This window comes from Seriola lalandi, unplaced genomic scaffold (genome assembly GCF_002814215.2).
Source record: "Seriola lalandi dorsalis isolate HSWRI2012SDOR001 ecotype SW California unplaced genomic scaffold, Sedor1 jcf7180002055008, whole genome shotgun sequence".
Classification (NCBI taxonomy): domain Eukaryota; kingdom Metazoa; phylum Chordata; class Actinopteri; order Carangiformes; family Carangidae; genus Seriola; species Seriola lalandi.
In genome coordinates, this window is record NW_019525551.1 from 507,395 (window position 1) to 518,836 (window position 11,442).

General features: G+C 43.8%; 1 protein-coding gene across 1 annotated transcript in view; it reads right to left on the bottom strand.

Moving 5' to 3' along the window:
* Window positions 1-7,212: 7,212 nt before the first annotated feature.
* The window catches only part of agbl1 (AGBL carboxypeptidase 1), a 144,308-nt gene continuing 140,078 nt past the window's right edge, over window positions 7,213-11,442 (bottom strand). The window contains exon 27 of the mRNA XM_023397390.2: window positions 7,213-10,716. Coding sequence (XP_023253158.1) covers window positions 10,407-10,716 — 310 coding nt within the window. The 3' untranslated portion in view covers window positions 7,213-10,406. The remainder of the gene's footprint in view (window positions 10,717-11,442) is intronic.

Sequence of the window (11,442 nt, forward strand, 5' to 3'; positions counted from 1 at the left end):
CCTCACCCAGTGAGCATTGAAGCTCTTGAAGGAAGGATTCTGTCAAGACAATGAAAAATATAGAAAAAAAATAGTTTACTATAAGAAAAGTGAATGGCATTTAACAATGGCTATTTTATGATCAATGAACATACTATTTTGAACCAGTGCAGTCAAAATAAATAACATACCCGCAGTAATGGAAGTAAAGCCGCTGGTCCCTTCTCCACTGGTTTCTGCAGCTGTGACAACAGAGACACCGGCCTTCCGACTCTGGCTGCAACTTGAACCTGCTGTAGCAAAAAAAGCTGTTGCATTTTACACTCAATGGCCCTCATTTATCAATCTTGCGTGAAAACAGGCGCAGATCTGAGCGCAGAATTGGTTGTACGATAGGATTCACGTGTGATTCATGAAACATTCGTATCTGAGCAATCCCAGCGTACGAATGATTGGGTCTTGATAAATGCGGCGGCTGAATTCGATCGTCATTAACATGTTACGCCCTTAAATATTCCTGGTTCGGAGGCCTCGCCCACTAAGGTCAAACATGGAGAGAAGAGTTACTGGCAAAAAACTTTTCAGAGATGGAGATCGACATCCTGACATCCGAGGTGGCGCAAAATAAGGAAGTGCTTTTTGGCAGTCTGAAGAGTGGGATCAAAGGAGCTCAAAAAACCGCTGTGTGGAGGAAGGTAACGGAGATGACTTTGGCTCTGCAGTGCCGCCTCCTGCAACCGCGCGCCAACACAGCTGTTTTGAAAAATAAAAGAATCGTGTGTGTGTCCCGGCCACTTGGCCACCACGTTTAAAAAGTGAAAGCTTGGCATCACAAATCACCTGTACATTTACAGAGTGGTAGTTTTTGCGATTGATGAATGCGTAATCATTCATGGATGGTGCCTGTCCCAGCAATCTGGAGATCCCTGCGGTCTCTGAAAACGCGATCACGTCCATCTGACGCGCGTAATGTTCCTCCAAAACGAGTAAATCTGCCATCGTTATGATTTGATAACTGTCAAAGCATCTGTTTAAATAGGGGAGTGAGTAAACATCTGACCAACCACAGTGCAACAATGATTATCTCACCAGATGCTTTTAATTGTTGTTCCAGTTGTGTCATACCCATCGGGAAAAACAAAGAACAGTTACACAATTTTGCCATGAGTTAATTTGCAAACACACATTTGTGCTTGTATTTATTATTATTTCAAATTTTAACGTGCAATATTTAGATGTCATGTTAGGCTATTTAGCCTATCATATTGTTTTATTGTACAAAAAAGTGGTATCAGTAAAAAAACGTGGGCTTTTTTAAAATTCAAATGTTTTATCTTGTTTTATTCGTTTTAAGAATCCGTTTTGATCTGTTCTAAATATGTGACTGTTTATGCTGATGACAGCTGAGGTTTGTTTAATAATTATTTTCAGACTCAGCCAGATTTTGCTGCTGCACCGCAAATCCAGATTTGCGTACATGAGCTCAGACCTGACGTGAGATCTGATCGTAGCGTCCGCTCACGTCCAAATTGATAAATGCCGAAGCTTGCATGGAAATGGTCGTACGCACGGTGTTCTGCCGTACGTTCGTTTGATAAATGAGGGCCAATATCACCAATTTTTCCTGATGCTAGACATAGGTAAGCAATAACAACCACATATACGGTATGTTCTAATTCAGATCCATGACTTATGTTGTACACCATTCCTAGATGGTGTGCAACATTTTAAATAAAATGAGCGTAAAAATAAAAAAAATCTGACCTGATTGTTGTCTGGATGATCTGGGTCTGTTGTAAATTATGTTTCCATCACTGTCCCTCTTAATCCACCTAACATCTTGATTGATGTTTGCGGAAGACTGACTGGTGGATGGTTCTGGCTGCTTGTGCATTAGCTGGTCAAGGTTTTGTACTTGTGCCTTTTGTTCAGCATCGTCTATAAGGTCACTTATCTCCTTCAGGAGACGGTCACTCTCATGATCTGACATGGCGCACTATATACACTATACACACAGGGACAAACAAAAGACAATACAGACACACACAAAGACCAATTGGAAGGGAGGAAAGGGCAGGGGAGGGAATAGAACACCAAACTACATATGACAATATGAAAAATAACTGGCCAATAAAATGACATATATAAAAAAGAAAAACAACTAGGCTATGTCTAGGTAAATGCTGCTCTTGTTCATTCATACAATCACAATATCATTAAAATATGTATGACTTATAGAATACCATGATCAGTGTATTGTATATATTTTCAGCCTATACACTTGTTAGCATAGGCCTTGGCTAGCGGTGATGCAACAAACAGCTATTTTATGTCTGTCTCTTTCTAATACAGCTCTTACAGTAGGGTTCGTTATTTCACCTACAAATCTTAAGCATTATAAAGATTAATGGAGTAGGAAATTTAATTTATCACAACTTCATATTCAGTTTTGAGAGGAAAGATTTTTTCATACCTGAGAGCGGGGTATGGTTGGCGGAAAAAAGTTGTCGGACAGAGATATACCCCCTTCTTGTTACCTTTCTTCCACTATCGAAAACCTTTATTTTCCAGTGAAATTAACAACGTTTGGGCAGTGGGTCTTCCGGTCTGCTCGCCGGAAATTGTAAAAATAAAATACATGCATAAAAACAAGAATAAACTAATTAAATATTTAATTATAATTTCATCACTATCTCACCACCTGCTGTGTCTAGACACACTAGGGATAGTCTGTCTGTTATGTATGTTGTCTGTGAAAAGAAAGACGTAGGCAAGCAATGTACTTCCTGTAACTCAAACCCTTGCTTTTATGAATGAAATGTAAAAAAAAAAAAAACGGCAATGACCGAACTGTAGTATACCGAGATTGACACAAGCGCACACGCACGCACGAAATCCTTGTCTTTCTCATTTTTATTTATTTTCTGTTCTTGTTCTTTATTTTGCTCTGCTTAATTGTATTTACTAATGGATTAATTAAAAAACCGTACACGCACACGTGCGCGCATACACACACACATCTTTGCCACAGCTGAAAATTGCTTCGTATTACAGAAAACTTCAGGATAAGTTTTCCTGTCTATTTGAGTAGCATTCATGGAAAATATGATGGATTTCATGATTACATGTCATAAAGTTATCAGTTACACCTGAGAATGCAATACTGTTCAATAGCGCTGTTATAACGCTTCCACCACCTCAACTGGCTCCTCTCGACATGGAGGAGCAGCGGCTCTACTCCGAGTCCCTCCCGGATGACCGAGCTCCTCACCCTATCTCTAAGGCTGAGCCCGGCCACCCTGCGGAGGAAACTCATTTCGGCCGCTTGTACTCGCGATCTCGTTCTTTCAGTCATTACCCAAAGCTCATGACCATAGGTGAGGATCGGAACGTAGATCGACGGGAAAATGGGGAGCTTCGCCTTCCGGCTTAGCTCCCTCTTCCCCACAACGGACCGATTCAGCGTCCGCATCACTGCTGACGCTGCCCCAATCCGCCTGTCGATCTCCCACTCCATCCTACCCTCACTCGTGAACAAGATCCCGAGATACTTAAACTCCTCCACCTGAGGCAAAGCCTCCCCCCCGACCTGAAGCGGGCAATCCACCCGTTTCCGGCTGAGAACCATGGCCTCAGACTTGGAGGTGCTGATTTTCATCCCAGCCGTTTCACACTCGGCCGCGAACCGCCCAAGCGAGAGCTGAAGGTCGGCGTTCGATGAAGCTAGGAGGACTACATCATCCGCAAAAAGCAGAGACGAGATCCTCCCGCCACCGAAACCAAACCCGTCCACCACCCGGCTGCGCCTAGAAATTCTGTCCATAAAAGTTATGAACAGAACCGGTGACAAAGGGCAGCCCTGGTGGAGTCCAACCCTCACTGGGAACAGGTCCGACTTACTGCCGGCTACGCGAACCAGACTCACACTCCTTTGGTACAGGGATTTAATGGCCACTAACAAGGGGCCATCCACCCCATACTCCCGGAGTGCCCCCCACAGGGTGTCCCTGGGAACACGGTCGTAAGCCTTCTCCAAATCCACAAAACACATGTGGACTGGATTGGCAAACTCCCATGCTCCCTTCAGCACCCTAGCGAGGGTAAAGAGCTGGTCCACAGTTCCACGCCCAGGACGAAAACCACATTGCTCCTCCTCGATCTGAGGTTCAACTATCGATCGGACCCTCTTTTCCAGTACTCTGGCATAGACCTTACCAGGGAGGCTGAGGAGTGTAATTCCACGGTAGTTGGAACACACCCTCTGGTCTCCCTTCTTAAAGATGGGGACCACCACCCCGGTTTGCCACTCCAAAGGCACTGCCCCCGATGTCCACGCAATGTTGCAGAGGCGTGTCAACCAAGACAGTCCTACAACATCCAGAGCCTTGAGATACCCAGGGCGGATCTCATCAACCCCCGGGGCTCTGCCACCGTGCAGTTGTTTCACTACGTCGGTGACTTCTGCCCCGAAGATTAGATCATCCATCCCCAGGTCTCTTGGCTCTGTTTCCTCTACGGAATACGTGTTGGTGGGATTGAGGAGCTCCTCAAAGTATTCCTTCCACCGTCCCACTATATCCTCAGTTGACATCAGCAGCTCCCCGCCCCCACTGTAAACAGTGTGAGCGAGTTGCCGCCTTCCCCCCCTGAGGCGCCGGACGGTTTGCCAGAACCTTTTTGGAGCCGATCGATAGTCTTCCTCCATTGTCTCACCGAACTCCTCCCACGTCCGAGTTTTTGCCTCAGCAACTGCTGCAGCTGCACTCCACTTGGCCCGCCGGTACCAGTCAGCTGATTCCTGAGACCCACAGGCCAACCACGCTCTGTAGGCCTCCTTCTTCAGCCTGACGGCTTCCCCTACCGCCGGTATCCACCAGCGGGTACGCGGGTTACCGCCACGACTGGCCCCAGCTATCTTGCGGCCGCAGCTTGCAACAGCCGCCTCAACAATAGCAGAGCGGAACAAGGCCCATTCGGACTCAATGTCCCCCACTGCCCTCGGGACGTGATGATACGACTACAAAGTCGATCATAGACCTGCGACCTAGGGTGTCCTGGTGCCAAGTGCACCTATGGACATCCTTATGTTTGAACATGGTGTTAGTTATGGCCAAGCTGTGACTAGCACAGAAGTCCAATAACTGAACGCCGCTCGGGTTTAGATCTGGCAGGCCGTTCCTCCCCACCACACCCTTCCAGGTCACGCTGTCATAGCCCACGTGAGCGTTGAAGTCTCCCAGTAGGACAATGGAGTCCCCAGTTGGGGCTCTTTCCAGCACCTGTCCCAAGGACTCCAAAAAGGGCGGGTAGTCTGAACTGCTGTTCGGCGCATAAGCGACGACAACAGTCAGAACCCGATCCCCGACCCGAAGGCGCAGGGACGCAACCCTTTCGTCCACCGGGGTAAACTCCAGTGTACAGGCAGAGAGCCTGGGGGACACCAAGAAGCCCACCCCGGCCCTCCGCCTCTCACCCGGAGCAACTCCAGCAAAGAGGAGAGACCAGCCCCTCTCAAGGACTTGGGTTCCGGAGCCGACGCTATGTGTCGAGGTGAGGCCGACTATATCTAGCCGGTATCGCTCGACCTCTTCCACAAGCTCCCGCTCCTTCCCCGCCAGAGAGGTGACGTTCCGTGTTCCAAAAACCAGTTTCCGTAACTTAGGATCGGACCGCCGAGGCCCCCGCCTTGGTCTGCTGCCCAATCCACAATGCACCGGATCCCTCTGATTCTTCCTGCAGGTGGTGAGCCCACTGGGAGACGAACCCATGTAGCCGGTTCGGGCTGGGCCCGGCCGGGCCCCATGGGCTAAGGCCCGGCCACCAGGCGCTCGTCCACGGGCCCCAACCCCAAGTCTGGCTCCAGGGCGGGGCCCCGATGTCCCTCCGGGCCGGGTACTCGGGTTCTGGATTGTATTCATCATTGGGATCTTCTGAACCGTTCTTCGTCTGTCCCTTCACCTAGTACCAATCTGCCTTGGGAGACCCTACCAGGGGCAAAATGCCCCAGACAACATAGCTCCTAGGGTCATTAGGGCTCTCAAACTCCTCCACCACGGTAAGGTGACGGTTCAAGGAGGACCCAAAAAAGCTGAAGTGACATTTTTCTGTAACTCGCTTCTGTGTCCACATTTTTGGCTCTAGAAAAACACCAAAGCCAGACATGCAGTGCACGGAGGTTTCTGCCAGCCATGGTCCGCTCATGGTTCTTATATGAGTGATCATTTCTTCACAAATAGCAGACATTTGAGAGGCTCACCGAGCCAAAATCACACCTACATCTGAGTCAGTTCTGTGTCTTGCAGTTAGACACAGATGTTGGGACCAGCTCATTAAGAGACTCTTTGATCTATGTGATGTTTACAAACACAGCCACACAGACATACATACACACACACGCAAACACACGAACACTAAAAAAACATTGGGGCAGAAATGAATAAGGCTGATTCTTATTGGCTAATTACACTCATTAACTCTTACCCTTATTACTCTCAAGTATGAGAGCATGTATGTGAGTGTGTTCATGTGACATGTTCATCTGAGCTCTGTCTTCGAGCTGCACACAGGTGATGCTCGTCAACAGCCTGATTGATGTGTATGAGGGTTACAAACACAGACACATACACACACAAACACACACACACACACACACACACACACAAAAGTAAACTTACACTAGTTCTGCTCCAGCACTCTCTGCTTTTTAGTGACTTTCACTAACTCAGCAGCTTTTTACATGCTGTTCAATGCCCAATTGTAACTTTAAGCACTGGATAACAAGTGTGTCCCAGAAAGGTTCATCACTTTTTTTCTTTGTAAGTTATTTTTGCCTTGATTATGATAGAGAGAGAGAGAGAGAGACTTGAACCATGGCCGCTGTGGTAAGGCTTACGCGTTCGAGTCCCCCTGGTTGTGATTTTTTTTTTTTGCAGTGCATATGTTCTCAAATTGATGAAGATGTTTTCTGAATTTGCAGCGTGTTATGTTTTGCATGTGTTTTCTTAAGTTGCAGTGCGTTGAGCACTCAGGGCCATCGTACAGGACAGAACCAACAACTAATGATGAACTTGATGATCCAAAATCCCATTTATGTGAACTCGTTAATTTGATTTTAGTCAGTTTTGGTTTTAAGATGTTTTGTCAGTATATTGTGTTCATATTAATAGCTGAACACTGCTCACATGAACACTGTGTTGAAGGTTTACAATCAGTGAAAATAAAATTAACAAAACATGACATTTTTTTTCAATGTTTTACTTGTCTCAAAACAAACTTCTCAACTGATCCACAATACAAACATATTCATTCTACATGCTTTACATCTTACACGTCACTGCAAATTACAGGTCTAAAATGAAATTTAGATCATAACACACCTGTTACACAAATCTTTCACACTGAAGATCATCCTAGACTAGATCAGACATATAAATCATGCACATGTAGCCTCCTCATTTCTTTATCTTCCATCGTTGTGAACTTCCCCTGGTTCAGCCTGTAAACAGGTTCCCATGGTTTTCTATAGCATACCTGTTTGCTTACCTGGGTATCATTTGGCTGTAAAACCTGAGCTCAGCTTCAGTGAGCTCGGTGCTGATCAAGTTTTCTAATGCTCTCTGTTCATCTTAAATAATTCCTTTGCTCTTTGTTTAGAGATACAGTACATGATACCATGATACCTCTTCTTTCAGTCGGCCTTTGTCATTTCAGTGGTTCCTCTGGGTGATGACTGGTTGCTGCGTGTTCATACGTGTGTTGTGTTTGTATGTATTTTGAATGTTTCTCCCTTGGTATTTCTTTTGTTTGTTTTTTTTGCTTTTGTGTTGAAATTGATGTACAGCACTTAGTAACCTGTGTTTAAAGAGGTGTGATATAAATAAAGTTTTACTTTACTTGGGGATTGATTATATTCCTCTACTGCGGTCATTACCTTGATGCATTTCATCTTATGTTTGATAAAAAGCCTGGACGGTTTACATTCTTCAGCTTCAAGTGCAATATGAGCTTTCATATGGTCTGAGATACACTTAAGCAGACCTCTTCACACTGTCTCACACACTATCTCCATGTTTAGCCCCAGGACCGGGTTGTCAGGTCCCCCAGCAGCCTGAGCAGCCACCACAGCAGTAACAGCAGTAAAAGCAGCCTGGTTGCAGTCTGAAGACTGTCACTGAATACAACTACAAGCACATTAACATTCATTATTGTTGTTGTTGGTCTGAAAGTATTATTCAAGTCATGGTGTTTATAAGGGAGTAGTCTAAAACTAATTTTTAGTTCAAATTTTTAATGTAAGAAAATGATCTGAAAGATCTGAGAATATCCCTTAAACTTATTATTTTCAAAATTATTATCATTTATATTATACTTTTTTTAAAATCAAATATTAATGGAAAATGTTATACTGGGAATGAAACAATGGGGTTTTGTTTCCTTAGCAACAGATTTGCTGTGGAACAAAAGCACTGATTCATAATATAACAAGAATACAGATGGACTGTCCTGCTACTGGTGATGATGTTTGGTTATATTTATCCCTCAGGGAGCATGATCCTGAATTTGTACTGTATTTTATTTTTTTCTCACATACATGTTTTGGCCTGTTAATGATGAGGGGTCAAGAAAAACAGCTGCTCAAATCTTGACAGATACCAACAACAACAGATACTGACTGACTTCCTATCCTCAGGACCCAGTTCATCATTGTACTGTACACTGGAACATCACAGGTATTTAAAGGGTGTGTTAAGTTTCTAACTCATAAGGGGAACATTTGACTATGGAGAAAATATTGCTGTGTATGTGAAGGTGGTGTGTAGAGGATTACACCCAGAGCAAAGCGGGAGTTGATATTGGTGACAGTTGTACGGTAGGTGACGGTTTTTACACAGCAGCAATAATCAATCAATCAATCAATCAATCAATCAATCAATCAATCAATCAATCAATCAAGTCATCTGAATTTCATTCAATTTCTTCTGACTAAAATAAACAGAAACAGACAGTCAGTTTTCGGTTTGAGTTGCAGATACGCTCTTATAAGGCAGACAGTTTTGGTATTGTTAGCTCTCCACACTTCATGAGTTCAGGTCTGACTGAGATAATTGCCCGTAAAACATGCGTGATGTTACAGTGTTTGTCTGTAGGAGGTCATAGGTCATGACAGAAATACTTTGCTCTCCAAAAGATCCACAGTCTTGTGAATGAGAGCGTTTACTCTTTAGCTTCAGATAGCAGCAAATCTGAACTTCAGGTCCACTTACTGGACTTGTTTTTTTAATTCAACCACATGTCGCAGTCTTCATCAGATTTTAGTTGAATGTTGTACTTAATTTCCCAGTATCTGTACTTCACGTGAGTATTTCTTTTTTGTACACTTCTGACTTTTACTCCACTGCACTTAAACAAACAAGACAACAGACAAATATTGTACTTTTGACTACACTACATTTCTATGAAGGACTCACTTACTTTGAAGCAGAGCATTTAGTCAGTGAATGAATTTTGTTTTACTTTGAAAATGTCAGACATACACTGTGTTCATCACAGGAGAAAAACAGATCACAGCCAACTCCTCCACTGTCAGTCATGCGTGAACCTGTCAGTGTCCAAATGATGGCAACGTTAGATAAAGGTAAAAAAAAAAATTAATTTAGTTTGAAATGTTTGCTGTGTTTACCAAGACCAACAAAACAAAAAAAGACATATGAAAACAGCCATTTATTGATTGTTGATTCAAATTGGGTTTTTTATGGCTATTCCTATAGGCTTTGTAGCATATTCTACAAGTTTTTTATTCTACAGGTTCTGCAAGTGACTCCTTGTATTCAGTAGGCTGTTTCAGAGTCATCAGCTTCTGTAAATGTGGATCAGTATGAGCTGACATAAAAAAGTGGTTTTGAATACTTCAGTATTTTTAAAATCAACTATTTCAGAACTTTAACTCAAGTAAAAATGTGACTGAACAACTGTCACTTGTATTGGAGTCATATTTGACCAGGAGGACCTGTACTGTGACTCCAGTGATGGAGTGATGGACTTTGTCTCCATCACTCCATGCTCTGATCTCATTACATTACATCCCTGTCTGTGCACTTCCACCTGTCATCACATGACTAAAGATTCACGAACCAAAGCCCCTTCCATTCACTGATGAAGACCATTAGACGCAGTTGAAAAGCTCAGTCAGTAAGTGGACCTGCAGTTAAAGAATTAATTTTATGTTGAACACTAATGAAGTTAATGATTCATGGACACATTTTCTTCCTGTTGGTCATTCATCTCTGTGTTTGTGTGTGAAATCTCATCTCTTCCTGTGCTGTGAAGAAATTATGTTGTAGAGCAGACTGAACCTGTGGAGACAGCAGGCTGCTGTGTGTCATGGAGGATGGCGTCTATCTCTATATCTACTATCAAATCAACATACTTTAACTTGTCAAGTGTCTGTTGGAGATGCTCCCACTGTTACACATGTGTTTCTTCTCATTCAGTGTCTCAATGGACGCTGGTCCAATCAGCTGAGGGAACAGACAACTCTTCAAACTCGACTGCTGCAACTGGCCGATGCTGCTTCGCCGCTGTTTACCTCCCCTGTGCCCTTTTTCGCCATACTCCTCTTCATCAGTGCTGGCCATGTTGCTATTGACATCTGAATCCAGATCAGTGCCTTTGAGTGGGGGACAGTCTGTGGAGTATTCAATCTCCTCAACACATGGAGGTTCATCATCTTCAAAGCAACTGTAGGAGAGAGGAGAGGTGAGAGGGTTTGGTTTTCAAATTCCCTTTATTATACCACTGCAAGGATAAACTACATCACTGTCATATTAGAGCAAAGATAGGAACAAAAAAAAAAACTGCAAAACTACACCCACATAAACACTTTCCTCAGATCAAAAATCAACAATTAGCCCCCCATCCTCTCGGACACAACACAAAACCCCCCCTAGAGCCCACGCACGATTGAAGTCCTGCATATTATTTTATAGAAGGCATATTCCGACCTCAGTCGTCCCTAAAGAACCAGCACCGGCTCCACACTACCAGAATTCTGGGCCTTGTTCCTGCACATTTAATTAACATTTCTGTGTTTGGTTTTAAAACCAAGTCCACTTTAATAAGTCTAACTTAAAATGAAAACTTCTCAAAGCAAAAGAAGCCAGTTAAGTAAATTCAACATAACACTGTTGAGTGAATTGCACAATCAAACTAAGAATGTTCTAGATGGCTTTCTGCGCATGCTCAGAAGCTGATTCCACAAACTGTTGCCGTGTGCAAATTGGCGGGCGGCTGTGTTCTGGTCAAGTTTTTACCCTTCATCCATTGACATCTATCTCTGTCTGAGTAAGTATATTTTTTTGATGTTGGAACATTTGTGAATGGTTAGAGAGTGATATTGTTGGTGCTATTGTACTTGTCTTGCTAAAATCTAGCATATATGAGCACATGTTAGCTCATGCTAGCTAG